At 45.0% G+C, this 22,887-nt stretch overlaps 1 protein-coding gene across 2 annotated transcripts in view; it reads right to left on the bottom strand.

Annotated features, from left to right (window-relative positions):
• Nucleotides 1–11,553: 11,553 nt before the first annotated feature.
• LOC130282574 (zinc finger protein 260-like) overlaps nucleotides 11,554–22,887 on the bottom strand; it is a 44,391-nt gene continuing 33,057 nt past the window's right edge. Inside the window, exons 1-3 of one of the 2 annotated variants that reach the window (XM_056531055.1) lie at nucleotides 19,607–19,838; nucleotides 16,083–16,203; nucleotides 11,554–14,869 (exon numbers count right to left, since the gene is read on the bottom strand). In XM_056531055.1, coding sequence (XP_056387030.1) covers nucleotides 13,104–14,869; nucleotides 16,083–16,203; nucleotides 19,607–19,690 — 1,971 coding nt within the window. In that variant the 5' untranslated portion in view covers nucleotides 19,691–19,838 and the 3' untranslated portion in view covers nucleotides 11,554–13,103. Of the gene's footprint in view, nucleotides 14,870–16,082; nucleotides 16,204–19,606; nucleotides 19,839–22,887 lie in introns of those variants that run through there. The other variant, XM_056530967.1, reaches the window with a different exon arrangement.

Raw genomic sequence — 22,887 nt, 5'->3', positions numbered from 1 at the left:
ACAGTCCTTCCCCCTTTTCTCACTCACACTGGGCTGCAAGATGCATGGCGCCATCTCCACCCGGATGGCCATGAGTATACCCATTTTTCCCATGCACACAACTCATGGTCCCGTATTGATTATTTCCCGATTAGTGCAACTCTGTGCCCCCGTTTATTAGCTGTTGACAATCAAGACATGGTCATTTCTGATCATTCCCCATTACTCCTGGAATTGCAGCCATCTAGCCCCAAGGGCTCCGACTATCTTTGGCGATCTCCTTCATATCTCGCTAAGGATGAGTCTTTCCATGACCTCCTGAAAGGTTGGTGGCTGGAATTCGAGGCCGACAACTCAGTACACACTTACAACCCTACATTATATTGGGAAACGGCAGAAGTGGTCATGAGGGGTAAGCTAATGGCTTACTGTTCTTCTCTTAAATGCAAAACTCAGGAGGGATATGCTGCCGCTAGTGCTGCCCTTTCCACTACTTACGCCTGATTTGTCGATGACCCCACTCCATCAAATAAACTCCGTTGGCAGGATGCGCGTTCCTCATATGAATTATGGTTAGATAGAAGGGAACACATCCATCGCTCCCATATGGATGTCGAATTCTTTAAACATGGAAACAAGGCGGGCCGCCTACTGGCAAGGCTGGCTAAAGGGGCACACGCACAAACACCAGTTATAGCTTTACGGGATGCCCAGGGTCACATTCGACGGAGTCCTCAGGAAGTCACCACTGTACTGGGTTCCTTTTATTCCGACCTCTACTCATCGCCTCCATCAGTGGGGAGTGAAGGTATCAGTTTTCTCAACAGCCTGACTCTACCGTCCTTAACGGAGGAGCAGCGCCAGGACCTTAATGCAATGGTGACAGTTGAGGAGGTGGGGGAGGTCATCAAGGGTTTGGCGAACGGTAAAGTCCCTGGACCAGATGGATACTCTGGAGAGTTTTACAAGACTCTCCAGGAAAAGGTCACCCCCACATTAGTAGCGTACTTTAACGAGGTCCTGCGTTCGGGCTGTTTGTCCCAGGTGGCTAAGCTGGCATACATCAAAGTTCTTCCCAAGCCGGGAAAGGATCCCCTGGAGCCAGGGTCGTAGAGACCGATCTCGCTTATAAACCAGGATATCAAGATATTATCTAAAATACTAGCAGACAGGTTGGCGCGTTATCTCCCAAATCTAATTGGAGATCACCAGGTGGGGTTTGTCAAATCTAGATCGGCAGTCACCAATATACGAAAAGTACTGGCGGCCATGGATAGTGTTCGGGACCAGGCCCGGACATCCTCCCACCCTGCATTGCTCACTCTAGATGCTGAAAAGGCGTTTGATAATGTCCGGTGGGACTGGCTGCGCATGGTCCTAGACAAGTTTGGGATAACGGGCAACTTTCGTACTTTTCTGTCGGGCTTATATAAGGGTCTCACAGCTAGGGTGTACACCCCGGGTTTCCTTTCTCAACCCATTCAGCTACTGAGGGGCACGAGACAGGGGTGTCCCTTATCCCCGTTATTATTTGATCTGGCAATAGAACCTCTAGCACGGTCCCTAAGCACTGGAGATCTATTCAGCGGCATTAAGGTGGGCTCCGGTACACTTAAATTGTCCATGTTTGCCGATGATGTGCTTCTCTATCTTGGTGAACCACAGAGGGACATTCCTAAGATTCTGGCCTTTCTAACTATGGTGGGACGTTTTACGGGTTACAAAATTAATGCATCTAAAAGTGTCCTGTTGCCCTTGGGGACCTCGGCCCCCAGGTGGTTGAACACGGCAGGGGAGTTAGGAGTTGCAGTCAGTACTTCCTATATAACCTATCTAGGTATTAACATTGGACGCACGCCAGATACCCTGTACTCTTTGAATTACCCCCCCCCCCCCTCTTCAAAAAAATTGTAACGGAATTGCGTGGATGGGAAAACTTGCCTCTTTCTCTCCTGGGAAGGTGTCATTTGATTAAAATGATTAGTTTCCCCCGGTTGTTATACCCACTACAAACACTGCCCCTCCTTCTGAAACATGATGATATTCGTCATCTTACCTCGGCTTTCACCAAATTTTTATGGCAGGGTAAGCGGCCAAGAATTGCGCTGCAGAAACTCATGTTGCACAAAATGGATGGGGGGGTTAACTTCCCCAACGTTCGGGGTTATAATCTGGCGTGTCTCTTCCGCCATGTCATAGACTGGCTTCAGGGTTCAAACTTTTTCTCTAATGTACTGGTGGAGGGGGCACTGGCGGCACCATGGACTCTTTCTGCACTGCTACACACATCCTATACCAAATTGCCACCTTCAATTAAAAACTCGATATTGCTCAGGGATACTATAGTCTCCTGGAAGGAGATCCGGAAGCTATTTCGTCTTCCGTTTCTCCTTTCGAAGAGGATGCCCTTTAAAGGCCATCCTGAGTTTCCGCAGTGGGACTCCTCTCCGTGCTTTCGCCTCTGGGAGGACAGGGGTGTGAAGACGACGGGAAGCCTTATGAACGGAGATTCTAGAAGATGGCTCTCTCCAGCTGCTATTATACACACATTCCGACTTCCTCCTTCTCACCTCTTCTATGCCAACCAGATTTTCTCCTTTTGCTCATCAAGGTTGAGGGATCTTACCATTGAGTCTTTGACCCACACACTAGATAATGTTGTTGGCTCTGAGCCACGGAAAACATCCATCTCAGCTCTTTACTTAGCTTTTCGTTCCCGCTTCTATAAGCGGGATTCCAAGAAAATCTTTACTACTTGGGAAAGGTGGACAGGGGACGAGGGCATACACAACACGATTCTGGCAGGATGGGACTCAATAAGGAACACGTTATTAATGAGAGGTGGAGGGAGACATATTTTAAATTGTCCCATGCAGCGTTATACGGTTTTAATATTCGCCCTACACCCTCCTTCCCTGACAGGATCACTAGTTGCCCTAAGTGTACCACCCCTCTCACGAATCTATATCATGGGGTGTGGGAATGTGCTCAGTCGGCGGCTTACTGGCGCTTGGTATGCTCATATGTCCGAGATCATTGGAATCTTTCCCTACCTTTTACGCCCCAGACCCTGCTTTTTCACCAATCTCGCCCACCGGAGGGGGAGGGGGGAGAAGGCCCAAAGCTACCAGGTATTGTTCACATTGTACTTCTGGTGGCTCTCAGATGCTTATTCCTCAAGTGGTTGGAGCCATTGACCCCGGACATGTCCTTATTGGTGGCTCAATTGAAGGTCTTTATGAACATAGATAGGTTAGATGCAGAACGCCATCTCAATACAGGCACCAAAAGATTTTTTAAGAAATGGAAATCGTTCATAGTGTCCCATTTCGACCCCCCGGGGATAGCTGATATAGTGCGCCCTTTTAGACATACCGTTTGGTATAATGTAGAATCCTTGAGGGGTTCCTTAGGAGCCTTGCAACTACCTGATAGCTGAGTATTGGTCCCGAAAGGGAGGGAACGCCACCTCTGGGGGTCGATGTCACACGCACTGCTTACCATATGTTTTTAGAGACAAAGGATATCTTTATTATTTCTTTTATAGGGCACGGTTTTTCTCTTTAAAGTACGGGACATGTAGTGGGCGTCTTGTAGTTGGTGCCCCGTTGCTCTGAGGGAATACCTCCTACTCCTACTAATTTTATGTCTGCTGTGATCTGTATCCCTTTTAGGGGGGGGCGGGGCGGGATAGGAGGGGTGAATATTTGTTATTACCAGCGTGATTTTAGGTGGAAACTGTACTTTTTTCTACTCATGCATCACTGCACTTTCTCTTTGAATTGTTTTATTTGTTGAAAATAATTGTTTCAATAAAAATATATAAAAAAAAAATGGAGATTTATTACAATCATCATAAAAGGTTACAAAAATGACAAAAGTATACAGCAATATACAGCAGTCCACAGACCGTTCATCTGACACTTGAAATTTATCCCTGGCTCCTCCCATTCCTATTGATCAACTCTGAGATGTTTCTCCACCTCAATCGGAGTCACATGTGGTAAATTCAGCTGATTGGACAAGACACGGCCCTCTCTAAATTAGGTCTCACAGACCTTATATGAGGTGGGAAAAACTGCCTGTAGAGCTCAGAGACAGGATTGTGTGGAGGCACAGATCTGGAGACGGGGACAAAAAGATTCTGCTGAACTCAAAATCCCTAAGACCCTTGAAATTCTTCCATGGAAGAAGTTTGTAACAACCAGGACTCTTCCGGAAGCCAAACCCATCACCTAAGTAATCGGGAGAGAAGGGCCTCGGTAAGCGACGTGACCAAGAACACAATGGTCACTGGCTGAGCTCCAATGATCTTGTGTGCAGATGGGAGAAACTTCCAGAAGGTCCAGAACCATCAATGCAGCCTCCATAATCTGGGCTTTATGGCAAAGTGGTCAGAAAGGAGCCTCTCCTCAGTAATAGACACATGAAGGCAGCCTACTATGCAGAGAAACACCCAAAGGACTCTCAGATTGTGAGTAGAGATGAACGAAGTTACAGTAAATTCGATTTGTCACGAACCTCGCGGCTCGGTGGTTGCTGACTTTATCCTCCATAAATTAGTTCAGCTTTCCGGTGCTCCGATGGGCTGGAGACTCTCCTAGGACTGTATCCACCTTTTCCAGCCCACCAGAGCACCTGAATGCTGAACTAATTTAAGCAGGATAAAGTCAGCAACCGCCGAGCCGCGAGGTTCTTGACGAATTTAATTAAGTTCGCTCATCTCTAATTGTGAGAAACATGATTCTCTGGTCTGATGGAACCAAGATTGATCTTTTTGGCCTCAATTCTAAGCACCATTTGTAGAGGAAACCAGGCACTGACCATGAGCTGCACTATACCATCCTTACAGTGAAGCATGGGGGGGGCAGCATTGTGCTGTTTGGACAGGGAGACTGTCAGGGTTAAGGGAAAGTTAAATGGAGCAAAGTACAGATCTATTCCTAATCAAAACCTGATCCACTGTGGACCTCAGACGGGGCAGAAGGTTCACAGGGTTGTCGGCCTAATTTTTCTTTTTCGCCAGACAACTAAAAAAAAACAAAAAAAACATTTTTTTAATGACTTGAGAGGATCTGCAGAGAAGAATGGCTGAAATCCCTAAATCCAGGTGGTCAAACCTTGTGGCCTCAACCCCAAAAATGACTGGAGGCTATAATCGCTGTAACTCCCCCCCCCCCTTTCTTCTGTAAGGGGCTCTCCCCTTGCAGGAGGCATGTCAGCCGCCCTCTCCCCCACTCATTGTGTCTGCTCTCCCTTCTATGTTCATCTGATGTCAAGCAAGATGGAATAAAGACGCTTGATTTACCTTTCCAGACCTGGTGAGTGCTCCATTTCTTTTCTGCTTATTGTGGACTTGTATTACTACTTACCTGATGTGAGCACCGGGAAGGTCTAACGGAGTGCAGCCGTAGCGGTGTAGTTAGTGCTTCTCTGTTTAAGGACTACAGATCTGTAAATTACTTCTATTTATAAATCTTAATCCTTTCAGTACTTATCAGCTGCTGTATACTCCACAGGAAGTTGTGTAGTTATTTCCAGTCTGACCACAGTGCTCTCTGCTGACACCTTTGTCCATTTCAGGAACTGTACAGAGTAGGAGCAAATCCCAATAGCAAACCTCTCCTGCTCTGGACAGTTCCTGACATGGACAGAGGTGTCAGCAGAGAGCACTTCCTGTGGAACACAGCAGCTGTTGGGTGTATCTGACTTCCAGAGTTTTCCAGAGAGAGAGGATTGAAGCAGTGTTTCCTACAGCCTTTTCCCCAGGAGGGTGGCAGCTTCCTTGGGAGAGCCTCCTGCTATGGAGCCCCAGACCTCCACCCCTCAAACTAGGCCGGCGGGGGGTGGGAGTGAGAGAGCTACGGCCGATTCCCAGGACAGGGTGAGAAGATCCAGCAGGCTCTGCAGTAATGTGGAGCCCACTCCCCCGTCCGTCGCTGGAAACTGCAAGGCGTCCGGTAAGAAGCCTATGGTTATGTCTTCGGGGACTGTGTCTGATATTATGGAACCCCAGCAATGGGGGGTGAAGGGTCCCAGGGAGTTGCTAGCTACTTTCGGTTCCCGCATGCAGGCAAATCTAGTAGAATATGAGCAGCTGGGGAAAAAGCTGAAAATCATCAGGGAAGACCTGAAGTTTGCTCGCTACCAAACAGATAACTCTGCCAAGGCCATGAGGGCTAAGTTTGCTGCTAGAGTGTGAGCTGAAGGCAGAGGAGCAGGAGGTGGTGAGAGCCCGAATGCTGATTGTAGAGGGAGCGGGCATGTTTAAAGAAAAATGAAAGAATGAAGACCGCTATAAAACCATGCGGACCCCTGTGAAGGAGGAAGAGGATAGTCAGGGGGAGGAAGAGTGCTTGTGTGTCACGGAGGAGAAGATGGAGGAAGGGGTGGTGTGGGTGAGGGTACAGTTTTAGTGTAGGGTTTTTCCTAGGGTTTTCTATTGATTTTGTAGGTGTTTTCTGTAGTGCATATATTTTGTTTATATTATATTTTATTTATATAGTATATTTAGTCATTTTGTACCTATATTGTGTTATATCTATATTGTTTCATATTGTTTCAGCGTTATGGTAGCCGGACCAGTTGCTGTGTTGATATGTGGTTTATTTCATTTATTTCAGTCATTTGGTCTGTTTTATGTTTTCTTTGGTATTTTCATTAGTCCCGGATAGAGGATCCAGTTAATTTGGACGTTTTGTAAGTGAATGTATGTGTGATATGATTATTTTGATTATTATTATTACTATTATTATTTTTGTATATATATATATATATATATATATATATATATATATATATAAAAAGATTTTATAAAATATATTAAAAAAAATGTAAAAAAATATATATAATTTTTTTTTTTGAGGTGTGCTTGCTACGTTTCTGTTTAGTTTTCTTGTTGCGTGTTCCCAAATATGGATGGTTTTGAGTTATAGTTGGATAATGATAACTTTTATGTTTATATTTTGACAAGCCAAGTTGTGCTATTTTATTTATTTATTTTTCTTACGTTCATTTTCGGTAAGTGTGTGAGTGTTTGATTAGATATTTTGGGCATATTTTAATATCTTAGTATTTTAGTATCTCAGTAAAGCTGGGCTGGCCGGTTAGGCAGGGTTTTTGTTTATGAGGTTTTGTTTTTGGTTCTAGAGTATTTCTTATTTATGTTATAGCTGGTTAAGCTTGTGTTTTGTATTTGATAAGTTTTGTATTTTTCTAATAAAAAGTGTCAGCAGAGAGCACTGTGGTCAGACTGGAAATAACTACACAACTTCCTGTGGAGCATACAGCAGCTGATAAGTACTGGAAGGATTAAGATTCTTATATAGAAGTCATTTACAAATCTGTATAATTTTCTTGCACCAGTTGATTTATTTTCCACTGGAGTACCCCTTTAACCCCTTAAGGACTCAAAACAATCTTCCTTTGTGCACTTCCGTTTTCCCCTCATCTTCTAAAAATCATAACGCTTTCAATTTTGCACCTACAGACCCACATAAGGGTTTGTTTTTTGCGTCACCAATTGTACTTTATAATGACATCACTTATTTTATAACATAATCTGCAGCGAAACAAAAAAAATTATTTGAAAAAAAAAAAAAATTTTGCTAATTTTTAGGGCTTCCGTTTCTATGCAGGGCACTTTTCCGTAAAAATGACACATTATCTTTATTCTGTAGGTCCAGACGGTTACAAGGATCCCCAATCTATGTAGGTTTTATTTATTTTACTACTTAAAAAAAATAACTATATGCATCAAAATTAGTATGTTTAAAATTGTCATCTTCTGACCTCTATAACGTTTTAATTATTCTCCGTATGGGGCAATATGAGGACTTATTTTTTGTGCCGTGGTCTGTAGCTTTTATCAGTACCATTTTTGTTTTGATGGGACTTTTTTTTATCTCTTTTTATTAATATTTTTATGATATATGAAGTGACTTAGGTATTGTTGTACGTGTACGCCATCATGCAGTTTAGCTAACCTTATAATTTAATAGTTCGGACATTTACGCACACGGCGGTACCACATAAGATTTTTTTATTATTACATTATTTTATTATCTTATTTCTTTTACCACTTTTTACCTTTTTTTTTTTAGACAACTTAGGAGGCTATACCATGCAATCTTTTGATTGCATACACTGATCAATGCCATGCCATAGCATTGATCAGTGTTGCCGGTGCTCTGCTGCTCTAGCCTGCAGGCATGGAGCAGTAGATCGCCGATGGAATGACGAGGAGGCCGGTGAGGGCCCTCCCATCCTCCAGTAAGCTGATCGGGACATCGCGATTCTGTCGCAGTAGTCCTGATCAGCTTCACTGAACTGCCGGGATAGTTTTACTTTCAGTTTAGACGCATCTAAAGGGTTAATGCCGGGCATCGGCCCGATCGGCGGTGCCCAGCATTAGCCTAGGATCCTGGCTGCCGCTCGTGAGAATGATTTAAACCCCATTAGTGGGATCAGGGCGTCCTTAAGGACTCAGGAACGGGGGCGTACCTGTATGCCCTGTGTCCTTAAGTGGTTAAGCCTTTTTATTTTTATTTTAGTAGTCTTCATTTATTTAATAGATTCCCCTATTTTAAATTGCTTTTTTGAACTTTTAGAATATCATTCAATGGATACTTTTAATGTTTTAGTTTCGAAAGAATACATTTTATTGACAATCCAAGAACAGAAATATATAGACATAACAGGTGAATACAATAAACAGTGTAAACCGGGCAGGGTTCAATCTAATTGGGGGGGTAGTCAAACATAGGTACTATACATTCAGAGTCTACAAATGCATACAAAAACATAGTACACAGCGAAGGTTTACATCAGTATTGGGGGGGGGAGGCCTGTAACAACAACAGATAATAGGACATATCAATGACGTGGACAGAGGACACCCACAGCTGCCCAATCTTAGTAAACCTCTCTTATGCTAGGGGCAGCATGGTGGCTCAGTGGTTTGCACTGTTGACTTACAGCGCAAATCCCACCAAGGACAACATCTGCAAATAGTTTGTATGTTCTCTCTGTGTTTGCGTGGGTTTCCTCTGTTTTCCTCCCACACTTGAAAACATACTGATAGGTTTAGGTTGGGAGCCCCAATGGGGACAGGGACCAATCTGAGTGTACAGCACTGCGGAATCTGTGTGCCCTATATAAAGTGAGTAGGCACGAATGGCTTCTAGGAAAATTACCGGCTCACATGGCACTGACCGACCAGGACACTGGAGGGCAACGGCTTCCTCTCCACTGCTCCAGATGGGACCGAGAAGTGACACTAAAAGTTGCGCAGGGCAACTTTCAGTGTCACTTCTCTGTCCTGTCTGGAGCAGTGTAGAGGAAGCCGAAGACGAGTAATTTTCCTAGAAGCCATTCGTACCTACTTGCCCGGAAAATAAGAGTGATCGGAGCTGTCTGACCATCCTAAAGGATAGGAGCGGGGTGGCAGGGGTGCCACCTCCTCCTATCCCCTGCCATTGGTCGGTCAGGACTAACCGACCAATGTCAGTTGGGGGGCTTAAAGTTCATTTTCCCCACGATTGAAGTCCAGACAGAGAGCCGGGGGGGGGGGGGGGAGGGGTGTGTGTAAGTGTGATGAGGGGGGAAGCATGGCTGGCTTGCAGCGGCAGGCCGGAAAGTGCGGTGGTTGTCTGGGCATGCTGGGAGTTGTAGTTTTGCAACATCTGGAGGGACAGTTTGGAGACCACTGAGGTCCACTGGGGGGGTCCACTGTTCTGGCACCATGGGGGCTTTGTAAACGCACATGGCCCCCGACTCCAATTCCAACCAAATTCTCTCTCCAAAAGCCCAATGGTGCTCCTTCCCTTCTGAACATTGTAGTTCGCCCGCAGAGCACTTTATATCCACATATAAGGTATTTCCAAATTTTGGGGGGCTTTTTCTCCTATTACCCCTCGTGAAAATGAAAAATTTGGGGTAACACCAGCATTTTATTGAAAAAAAATATTTTATACAGTTTTGCATCCCACTTTAATGAAAACGTGTGAATCACCTGTGGGGTGTTAAAGGGATACTCCACCCAAAGGATAGGGGATAAGATGTCAGATCGCCGGGGTCCCACCGCTGGGGACCCCTGCAATATAGCAAGCAGCACCCACCTTTAACTGCTTCCGGAAGTGCTGGAGGCTCTCAGGCTAATTCCTCCCGACCACAGGGACAGAAGATCGTGACATCACGACTGTGCTCCCGTGTGACATCACGCCCCGCCCCCTCAATGCAAGTCTATGGGAGGGAGCGTGTCTAGGGGGTGAAGTACCCCTTTAAGGCTCACTTTACCCCTTGATACGTTCCTTGAGGGGTGTAGTTTCCAAAATAGTGTGCCATGTGTTTTTTGTTCCTAAATAAATGATCATTCCTAAATGCCACATGCCCCCCAAAAACCATTTCAGCAAAATTCTCTCTCCAAAATGCCATTGTCGCTCCTTCCCTTCTGAGCCCTCTAGTGCACCTACAGAGCACTTTACGTTCACATATGAGGTATTTCCTTACTCCAGAGAAAATGAATTACAAGTTTTGGGGGTCTTTTTACCTTTTACCCCTTGTAAAAATTAAACAAAATGGGGTTCTATAACATGTTAGTGTAAAAAATAGAGATTTAGATTATTCTCCTCCATTTTGCTGCTATTCCTGTGAAACACCTAAAGGGTTAACAAACTTTTTAAGTGTCATTTTGAATACTTTAAGGGGTGCAGTTTTCATAATGGGGTCTATTATAAAGGGATTTCCAACATAAAGACCCTCATATTCACTTCAAAACTTAACTGGTCCCTGAAAAATTCTGATTTTGAAATTTTCGTGCAAAAATTGGAAAATTGCTGCTGAACTTTGAAGCCTCTGATGTCTTCAAAAAGTAAAAACATCTCAACTTTATGATGCAAACATTAAGTAGACATATTCTATTCTACTCTATTGTGAATCAATATATAATTTATTTGGGATGTCCCTTTTCCTTAGTTAGAAAAATGCAAAATTTTCAAATTTTTTCTGAAATTTTCAAATTTTTCACCAAGAAATGATGCAAGTATCGTCAAAAATTTACCATTAACGTAAAGTAGAATATGTCATGAAAAAAAAAAATCTCTCTCGGAATCAAATTTATAATTAAAAGCATCCAAGAGTTCTTAAAGATGAACTCCAGGATGGAAAAATTGTCCTCCATACTGCTGGCAGTAAAAAAATAAAAAGATACATACCTTCCTTCACTCCCCCGATGCCTCCGGTAACCCACTCCGGTCTCCGCCGCGATCCTCTTCCTGGTTGCCGGTGGTGGGTTAGTCATACTGCACTCAGCCAATCACCGGCCGGAGGGAAGTCCCGACCTGCTGTCGGGGCCGAAAACGTCACACTGCCGCTCAGCCTATCGCCGGCCGAGTCGTGACTTCGCTGCGGCCGGTGATTGGCTGAGTGCAATATGACTAACCGACCACAGGCAACCAGGAAGAGGATCGCGGCGGTGACCGGAGTGGGTTACTGGAGGCACCGGGGGAGCGAAGGAAGGAATGTATCTATTTTTTTTACTACTGGCAGAATGGAGGACAATTTTTCCATCCTGTAGTACTCCTTTAATGCATAAAGTGATAGAGGTCAAATTTTTTTTTTAAATGCTCCCGTCCCAAGGGGTTATAAAGAAGGTGGTGTCAATAGTAGAGGGAGCCAACATAGGTAAGTAGGAGGAGACCTGAGTAATCCTGAAGTCCTTACTGGGAAGGGGTAAATCTGGAAAGAAACAGGTCATGGAAGATAAGTACGATGGTTGAGTAGAGTCAGACAGAGGTTAGTCCTCCACACAAACTCAGAAAGATGAAGTCCAGGGGGGGAACGCACGGCTAGAAAATATGGAGGTAACAGGTAAAATAGGGGATTGCAGTGGATGCTGGTAACGGACAGAGCGCCAGAAAAGCAGGGCGTATAGAGAGATAGAGGCAGCAGAAGGTACGGACACGGAAATGGGACCAGGGAGCCACATGATTGATGAAAGGCTATAGGGAGCTAGGGATTTACTTTCTACCGAAACCCATCGGGAGGCGGAGGTGGGCACTTTACAAAGAAGAAGTTGGGCGAGCTGGCCAGCAAGACAACGAAGTAGAAGGTTTGGCATGGAAAGGCCCCCTATTCCTTTATGGTTGTACATAATGGAAAGCAGAACTCAAGGATGAAGATCAGACGAATCTAAACCCGTCCGGCTAAAGTGCCCGAAGGTTCGAAAGACAAATCAGGATCAGGAGTGTGCAATAAGAAATGAACCATGAAATAGGGGAATATTCTATCTGACGAGGTCCAAGAGAAGAAGGATGGGAGATTCCGAGATAAGGTCAGTAAGTAGTAGTAGCAGTAAGTTTAGTCAGATAAGATCCTCTACGGACTTGGGGGTATTGCAGAAGAGTATCTCCGACTTGCTTCTACTGATCACCAGACCAGAGATGGATGAGAACCGCGAGCGGGAGGAGTAAACCATCAGCAAATACAATCAACTTTTTATATTTTATATTCAAGCCTGAACTAAATCTTAAAGGGGTACTCCGCCCTGGACATCTTATCCCCTATCCGAAGGATAGGGGATAAGATGTCCAGGGGCGGAGTATCCTTTTAATGACTGTGGGCAGAAGAAGACCACCTTGCCCCCCCTAATCTGCCCTTATATTATGTCTTTTTTTAATTTTTATTTTATGACAGATACAGGTTTATTCCCCTCAGATTTAAGTTAAGATATTGTGGATTTACCGACCACATCTGCTGGTAGTTGGTTCCAGGTATCTACTACTCTATAGATATCTGGCTGTTCCTTTCTGTGACATAAAGGTTTCCCATAGAATATTTTTACAAATGGATCAAAATGGATTCTCTCCTGCGCGACTTCTCTCAAGTTTTAGAAGAGGCGTTTGGATTATTAAGATGTGAAAAACATTTCCCACATTCTGAATGTGAATATGCCTTTTCTCTATTGTGACTTCTCTTCTGTATATTTTTCCTTTTTTTATTACTTTTCACGTTCCAAACAACAACAACGCCGCTTCTTCTCTATGTGAATGAGTTTCAAAATTTGTTTGCCTTGTAAAATATTTTTCCACTTAAAAAAAAAAAAAAAGAATATTTTTACAAATGGATCAAAATGCCTTCTCCCCTGTGTGACTTCTCTCATGTCTATCACGCTGGCTTTTTTGAGTAAAACCTTTCCCACATTCTGCACATGAATACAGCTTTTCTCCTGTGTGAATTATCTTATGTTTTGTAAGATCTGATTTATTTTTAAAACCTTTCCCACATTCTGAACATGAATATGGCTTCTCTCCAGTGTGAATTCTCTCATGTACCACAAGACGGCATTTGTGTGTAAAACCCTTCCCACATTCTGAACATGAATAGGGTTTCTCTCCAGTGTGAATTCTCTCATGTTCTGCAAGACGGCTTTTTTGTTTAAAACTTTTCCCACATTCTAAACATGAATAGGGTTTTGCGCCAGTGTGAATTTTCCCATGTGCTGCAAGACGGCATTCATGTGTAAAACTCTCCCCAAATTCTGAACATGAACATGGCTTCTTTCCAGTGTGAATTTTTTCATGTTTTATAAGAGCTGGATTATTTATAAAACATTTTCCACATTCTGAACATGAATATGGCTTCTCTCCTGTGTGACTTCTCTGATGTCTAATAAGATCTGATTTACTTATGAAACATTTCCCACATTCTAAACATGAATATGGCTTTTCTCCTGTGTGAATTCTCTGATGTAATACAAGCTCTGATTTGCCTATAAAACATTTGCCACACTCTGAACAAGGATATGGCCTCTCCCCTGTGTGAATTCTTTCATGTCTAACAAGCTGCGACTTACTTATAAAACATTTGCCCCATTCTGAACATGAATATGGCCTCACTCCTGTGTGAATTCTCTGGTGTTTTATAAGATCAGATTTATTTGTAAAACTTTTCCCACATTCTGAACATGAATATGGCCTTTCTCCTGTATGAGTTCTCTCATGTCTAACAAGCTCTGATTTACTTATCAAACCTTTCCCACATGTTGAACATGGATATGGCTTCTCTCCAGTGTGACCTCTCTCGTGGAACACAAGATATGATTTACGTGTAAAACATTTCCCACATTCTGAACAGACATACGGCTTCACTCCTGCGTGCTCTCTCTCGTGCCTAACAAGATGTGATCTATCTCCAAAACATTTCCCACATTCTGAACATGAAAATGGTTTCTCTCCTGTGTGAATTCTTCTGTGTGTAACAAGACTTGAACTTTTTGTAAACTCTTTTCCGCATTGTTCACAAAAAAAACTTTTTGGATCTGTAAAACCCTGTTGAGTCATTTTCGGCTCTGCAGAACCCTGATGAATCCTTTTCGGCTCAGTAGAACCCTGATGAATCCTTTTCGGCTCTGTAGAACCCTGATGAATCCTTTTCGGATCTGTAGAACCCTGATGAATCCTTTTCGGATCTGTAGAACCCTGATGAATCCTTTTCGGATCTGTAGAACCCTGTTGGATCCTTTTCGGATCTGTAGAACCATGTTGGATCCTTTTCGGATCAGTAGAACCCTGTTGGATCCTTTTCGGATCTGTAGAACCCTGATGAATCCTTTTCAGATCTGTAGAACCCTGCTGGATCCTTTTCGGATCTGTAGAACCCTGTTGGATCCTTTTGGGATCTGTAGTCGGGATAACAACCTGTGGTTGGTAAGGAGCAGGTAACACATGAATAGGGGGAGTATTAATATATAATAGATAAGTGCTGGGAGGAGCCGGATATATATTAAGGGTAAGGAGGTTTCCTCCTGAGGATTGCGGCACCATATCTTTATCTTCTTCTTTATAATTTACCGATTCCGTACATTTCCCATCAGAGACGTTACTGGGATTTTCTATTAGGGGGAAAAAAAAATGGATTTAGTAATTAAGGTAGAAACACATTTTTAGTTTTTTTATGCAGTTTTGGAGTTAACAAGAAGTAGACACCGATAACGTCACAAGACCATGTATTGTATAATAAGTAAAGTAAACCAATCATCTGGGACCTGTCAGTCACATGACTAAGGGAACCAGGTGCTGGTAAATATAAAGCAATATGTCTCCATGACACATGATTTTCGAACAATGATCACATGACCATTCCAGCCGAAACCTTCTGTATAATGATACAATTGTCAGGGACAAAGTTCACGATTGTGGTCCTCATTCTGTGGCTACTATCTAAACCTAAATTTGACCCACACAGCCTTGTCTGAACATGGAGCCCGTCCTCTGCCCACATGATTGGCCGTTCAGTACCTATCGGGAATCAGTTTCATCCCTTACCACAAATAGACGTAGACCTACAGTCAATGGATGGTAAAGGCACAAGAGCCATCAGCGGCGGGTGTCGGCTGTAATGCACAGCCAGTATCCCTTTGCAATGTCCGGGATCTGAGATAATGCTGATCGTGGCCATTACATCTATTGTCAGTATGAATCACTACTACAGCATCGAGATGGTAATACAGATGGAGGGAGATAGGGTGATGGCACAGATTCCGCCTAACCAATACATGCAGGCTATATCTAGGGATCAGCACTGAGACCCAGACCGATCAAAAGTTTTGGGGAAAATTATTTTTTTTTAACAATCCTTTGTTTTATTATTGTTTTATATCCTCTCGTTAGGGCACTGTGACAGGATGACTGCGAAGATACTTTAGCGGTCCCTAAAAAAAGTCTCTCCACATTGCCCGGACAGAGCGATAGCGTTTGGTCCTCCTGAACGAATTCCCCCACACATTCACCATGCGGTTACCTATCCATCTATTTAGTGCCTGTAGTCACTAGGGAACGAAATCCCACTTAAAGGATGACACTTTACAGGCACTGGACTTTTGGCACTTCTAGCTTCCTGGCCTTAGGCAGATGGTTTCTATGGGGAATTTTTATAGATCCGGACAGATGTCCGGGCCGTATATCATGGTGCTCACCTACTTTATTTTATACGTTTTTGTCACTGTGTATTCACTTTGTATGTGGTTCTTTAACAAGTGTTCTTTAGGGTGTCCCTTGTGGATTAGAAGTGTTTGTGGCCATCCGTACCTACATGTCTCCTCTTACCTTGTGATGTGAGGGGCCGGTGATCCTCCATAATGTCCTGGTACAGATCCTTGTGTCCTTCTACATACTCCCACTCCTCCATGGAGAAATAGACCGCCACATCCTGACACCTTATAGGAACCTGACACACAAGGATACCGTCATCACCAGACCCCTCCATTACTGTATAATGTCCCAGCAGTGTCACCTCTCTAATCATCACCAGACCCCTCCATTACTGTATAATGTCCCAGCAGTGTCACCTCTCCAGTCATCACCAGACCCCTCCATTACTGTATAATGTCCCAGCAGTGTCACCTCTCTAATCACCACCAGACCACTCCATTACTGTATAATGTCCCAGCAGTGTCACCTCTCCAGTCATCACCAGACCCCTCCATTACTGTATAATGTCCCAGCAGTGTCACCTCTGCAGTCATCACCAGACCCCTCCATTACTGTATAATGTCCCAGCAGTGTCACCTCTCCAGTCATCACCAGACCCCTCCATTACTGTATAATGTCCCAGCAGGGTCACCTCTCCAGTCATCACCAGACCCCTCCATTACTGTATAATGTCCCAGCAGTGTCACCTCTCCAGTCATCACCAGACCCCTCCATTACTGTATAATGTCCCAGCAGTGTCACCTCTCCAGTCATCACCAGACCCCTCCATTACTGTATAATGTCCCAGCAGTGTCACCTCTCTAATCACCAGACCCCTCCATTACTGTATAATGTCCCAGCAGTGTCACCTCTCTAATCATCACCAGACCCCTCCATTACTGTATAATGTCCCAGCAGTGTCACCTCTCCAGTCATCACCAGACCCTCCATTACTGTATAATGTCCCAGCAGTGTCACCTCTCCAGTCATCACCAGACCCCTCCATTACTGTATAATGTCCCAGCAGTGTCACCTCTCCATTCATCACCAGACCCCTCCATTACTGTATAATGTCCCAGCAGGGTCACCTCTCCAGTCATCACCAGACCCCTCCATTACTGTATAATGTCCCAGCAGTGTCACCTCTCCAGTCATCACCAGACCCCTCCATTACTGTATAATGTCCCAGCAGTGTCACCTCTCCAGTCATCACCAGACCCCTACATTACTGTATAATGTCCCAGCAGTGTCACCTCTCTAATCACCAGACCCCTCCATTACTGTATAATGTCCCAGCAGTGTCACCTCTCTAATCATCACCAGACCCCTCCATTACTGTATAATGTCCCAGCAGTGTCACCTCTCCAGTCATCACCAGACCCCTCCATTACTGTATAATGTCCCAGCAGTGTCACCTCTCTAATCACCAGACCACTCCATTATTGCATAATGTCCCAGCAGTGTCACTTCTCTAATCACCAGACCCCTCCATTACTGTATAATGTCCCAGCAGTGTCACCTTTCCAGTCATCACCAGACCCCTCCATTACTGTATAATGTCCCAGCAGTGTCACCTCTCCAGTCATCACCAGATCCCCCCATCACTGTATAATGTCCCAGCAATGTCACCTCTCCAGTCATCACCAGACCCCTCCATTACTGTATAATGTCCCAGCAGTGTCACCTCTCCAGTCCTCACCAGACCCCTCTATTACTGTATAATGTCCCAGCAATGTCACCTCTCCAATCATCACCAGACCCCTCCATTACTGTATAATGTCCCAGCAGTGTCACCTCTCCAGTCATCAGACCCCTCCATTACTGTATAATGTCCCAGCAGTGTCACCTCTCCAGTCATCACCAGACCCCTCCATTACTGTATAATGTCCCAGTAGTGTCACCTCTCCAGCCATCACCAGACCCCTCCATTACTGTATAATGTCCCAGCAGTGTCACCTCTCCAGTCATCACCAGACCCCTCCATTACTGTATAATGTCCCAACAGTGTCACCTCTCCAGTCATCACCAGACCCCTCCATTACTGTAAAAAGTCCCAGCAGTGTCACCTCTCTAATCATCACCAGACCCCTCCATTACTGTATAATGTCCCAGCAGGGTCACCTCTCCAGTCATCACCAGACCCCTCCATTACTGTATAATGTCCCAGTAGTGTCACCTCTCCAGCCATCACCAGACCCCTCCATTACTGTATAATGTCCCAGCAGTGTCACCTCTCCAGTCATCACCAGACCCCTCCATTACTGTATAATGTCCCAACAGTGTCACCTCTCCAGTCATCACCAGACCCCTCCATTACTGTAAAAAGTCCCAGCAGTGTCACCTCTCTAATCATCACCAGACCCCTCCACTACTGTATAATGTCCCAGCAGGGTCACCTCTCCAGTCATCACCAGACCCCTCCATTACTGTATAATGTTCCAGCAGGGTCACCTCTCTAATCATCACCAGACCCCTCCATTACTGTATAATGTCCCAGCAGTCACCTCTCCAGTCATCACCAGACCCCTCCATTACTATATAATGTCCCAGCAGTGTCACCTCTCCAGTCATCATCAGACCCCTCCATTACTGTATAATGTCCCAGCAGTGTCACCTCTCCAGTAATCACCAGACCCCTCCATTACTGTATAATGTCCCAGCAGTGTCACCTCTCTAATCATCACCAGACCCCTCCATTAATGTATAATGTCCCAGCAGTGTCACCTCTCCAGTCATCACCAGACCCCTCCATTACTGTATAATGTCCCAGCAGTGTCACCTCTCTAATCATCACCAGACCCCTCCATTAATGTATAATGTCCCAGCAGTGTCACCTCTCCAGTCATCACCAGACCCCTCCATTACTGTATAATGTCCCAGCAGTGTCACCTGTCAAGTCATCACCAGACCCCTCCATTACTGTAGAATGTCCCAGCAGTGTCACCTCTCTAATCAACACCAGACCCCTCCATTACTGTATAATGTCCCAGCAGTGTCACCTGTCCAGTCATCACCACACCCCTCCGTTACTGTATAATGTCCCAGCAGTGTCACCTCTCTAATCATCACCAGACACCTCCATTAATGTATAATGTCCCAGCAGTGTCACCTCTCCAGTCATCACCAGACCCCTACATTACTGTATAATGTCCCAGCAGTGTCACCTCTCCAGTCATCACCAGAACCCTCCATTACTGTATAATGTCCCAGCAGTGTCACCTCTCCAGTCCTCACCAGACCCCTCCATTACTGTACAATGTCCCAGCAGTGTCACCTCTCCAGTCATCACCAGACCCCTCCATTACTGTATAATGTTCCAGCAGTGTCACCTCTCTAATCATCACCAGACCCCTCCATTACTGTATAATGTCCCAGCAGTGTCACCTCTCCTGTCATCACCAGACCCCTCCATTACTGTATAATGTCCCAGCAGTGTCACCTCTCCAGTCATCACCAGACCCCTCCATTACTGTATAATGTCCCAGCAGTGTCACCTGTCCAGTGATCACCAGACCCCTCCATTACTGTATAATGTCCCAGCAGTGTCACCTCTCTAATCATCACCAGACCCCTCCATTACTGTATAATGTCCCAGCAGTGTCACCTCTCCTGTCATCACCAGACCCCTCCATTACTGTATAATGTCCCAGCAGGGTCACCTCTCCAGTCAGCAGCTCAGTGATCCTGTGGGTGAGTTCTAGGATCTTCTCCTCATGTATCAGTGAGTGAGGTGGAGGCTCCATGATGGGGCCCCGGGTCCTGCTCCGTCCTCCTGACTCATGGAGATGGCTATTGGGGGCCACACACTCCCCCCATGTCTTCTTCACTATGGTGTAATCCTGTGTATGGAGAGAGACAATGAGGGGACTGACCCCAGTATTCCTCCCCCACTACAAAGAGGAGATTGTGCCCCCTGTATAGAGCTCTAGTGAGCACATCTGGAATACTGGGGTCAGTTCTGGAGACCTCACCTACAAAGAGACATCCGGAACATAGAGCAGCTCCAAAGATGGGGGGACAACAATGGTGGAAATGTAGATGGGGACAACAATGGTGGAAATGTAGATGGGGACAACAATGGTGGAAATGTAGATGGGGACAACAATGGTGGAAATGTAGATGGTGGACAACAATGGTGGAAATGTAGATGGGGGACAACAATGGTGGAAATGTAGATGGGGGACAACAATGGTGAAAATGTAGATGGGGACAACAATGGTGGAAATGTAGATGGGGACAACAATGGTGGAAATGTAGATGGGGGACAACAATGGTGGAAATGTAGATGGGGGGGACAACAATGGTGGAAATGTAGATGGGGACAACAATGGTGGAAATGTAGATGGGGGGACAACAATGGTGGAAATGTAGATGGGGGGACAACAATGGTGGAAATGTAGATGGGGGGACAACAATGATGGAAATGTAGATGGGGACAACAATGGTGGAAATGTAGATGGGGACAACAATGGTGGAAATGTAGATGGGGACAACAATGGTGGAAATGTAGATGGGGGACAACAATGGTGGAAATGTAGATGAGGGGACAACAATGGTGGAAATGTAGATGGGGGACAACAATGGTGGAAATGTAGATGGGGGACAACAATGGTGGAAATGTAGATGGGGGACAACAATGGTGGAAATGTAGATGGGGGACAACAATGGTGGAAATGTAGATGGGGACAACAATGGTGGAAATGTAGATGGGGACAACAATGGTGGAAATGTAGATGGGGACAACAATGGTGGAAATGTAGATGGGGGACAACAATGGTGGAAATGTAGATGGAGGGACAACAATGGTGGAAATGTAGATGGGGGACAACAATGGTGGAAATGTAGATGGGGGACAACAATGGTGGAAATGTAGATGGGGGACAACAATGGTGGAAATGTAGATGGGGGGACAACAATGGTGGAAATGTAGATGGGGACAACAATGGTGGAAATGTAGATGGGGGACAACAATGGTGGAAATGTAGATGGGGACAACAATGGTGGAAATGTAGATGGGGGACAACAATGGTGGAAATGTAGATGGGGGACAACAATGGTGGAAATGTAGATGGGGGACAACAATGGTGGAAATGTAGATGGGGGACAACAATGGTGGAAATGTAGATGGGGGACAACAATGGTGGAAATGTAGATGGGGGACAACAATGGTGGAAATGTAGATGGGGGACAACAATGGTGGAAATGTAGATGGGGACAAAATGGTGGAATGTAGATGGGGGACAACAATGGTAGAAATGTAGATGGTGGGACAACAATGGTGGAAATGTAGATGGGGGGGACAACAATGGTGGAAATGTAGATGGAGGGACAACAATGTGGAAATGTAGATGGAGGGACAACAATGGTGGAAATGTAGATGGGGGGACAACAATGGTGGAAATGTAGATGGGGGACAACAATGGTGGAAATGTAGATGGGGGGACAACAATGGTGGAAATGTAGATGGGGGACAACAATGGTGGAAATGTAGATGGGGACAACAATGGTGGAAATGTAGATGGGGACAACAATGGTGGAAATGTAGATGGGGGACAACAATGGTGGAAATGTAGATGGGGGACAACAATGGTGGAAATGTAGATGGGGGACAACAATGGTGGAAATGTAGATGGGGGGACAACAATGGTGGAAATGTAGATGGGGGACAACAATGGTGGAAATGTAGATGGGGACAACAATGGTGGAAATGTAGATGGGGGACAACAATGGTGGAAATGTAGATGGAGGGACAACAATGGTGGAAATGTAGATGGGGGGACAACAATGGTGGAAATGTAGATGGGGGACAACAATGGTGGAAATGTAGATGGGGGACAACAATGGTGGAAATGTAGATGGGGGGACAACAATGGTGGAAATGTAGAGGGGGGACATCAATGGTGGAAATGTAGATGGGGGACAACAATGGTGGAAATGTAGATGGGGGACAACAATGGTGGAAATGTAGATGGAGGGACAACAATGGTGGAAATGTAGATGGAGGGACAACAATGGTGGAAATGTAGATGGAGGGACAACAATGGTGGAAATGTAGATGGGGGGACAACAATGGTGGAAATGTAGATGGGGGGACAACAATGGTGGAAATGTAGATGGGGGGACAACAATGGTGGAAATGTAGATGGGGGACAACAATGGTGGAAATGTAGATGGGGGACAACAATGGTGGAAATGTAGATGGGGACAACAATGGTGGAAATGTAGATGGGGGACAACAATGGTGGAAATGTAGATGGGGACAACAATGGTGGAAATGTAGATGGGGGACAACAATGGTGGAAATGTAGATGGGGACAACAATGGTGGAAATGTAGATGGGGACAACAATGGTGGAAATGTAGATGGGGACAACAATGGTGGAAATGTAGATGGGGACAACAATGGTGGAAATGTAGATGGGGACAACAATGGTGGAAATGTAGATGGGGACAACAATGGTGGAAATGTAGATGGGGGACAACAATGGTGGAAATGTAGATGGGGACAACAATGGTGGAAATGTAGATGGGGACAACAATGGTGGAAATGTAGATGGGGGACAACAATGGTGGAAATGTAGATGGGGACAACAATGGTGGAAATGTAGATGGGGACAACAATGGTGGAAATGTAGATGGGGACAACAATGGGGAAATGTAGATGGGGGACAACAATGGTGGAAATGTAGATGGGGACAACAATGGTGGAAATGTAGATGGGGGACAACAATGGTGGAAATGTAGATGGGGACAACAATGGTGGAAATGTAGATGGGGACAACAATGGTGAAAATGTAGATGGGGGACAACAATGGTGGAAATGTAGATGGGGGGACAACAATGGTGGAAATGTAGATGGGGGGGGACAAACAATGGTGGAAATGTAGATGGGGGGACAACAATGGTGGAAATGTAGATGGGGGACAACAATGGTGGAAATG

Source organism: Hyla sarda, chromosome 1, assembly GCF_029499605.1.
Source record: "Hyla sarda isolate aHylSar1 chromosome 1, aHylSar1.hap1, whole genome shotgun sequence".
Lineage (NCBI taxonomy): Eukaryota > Metazoa > Chordata > Amphibia > Anura > Hylidae > Hyla > Hyla sarda.
This window is presented reverse-complemented; position numbering and strand designations above follow the sequence as displayed.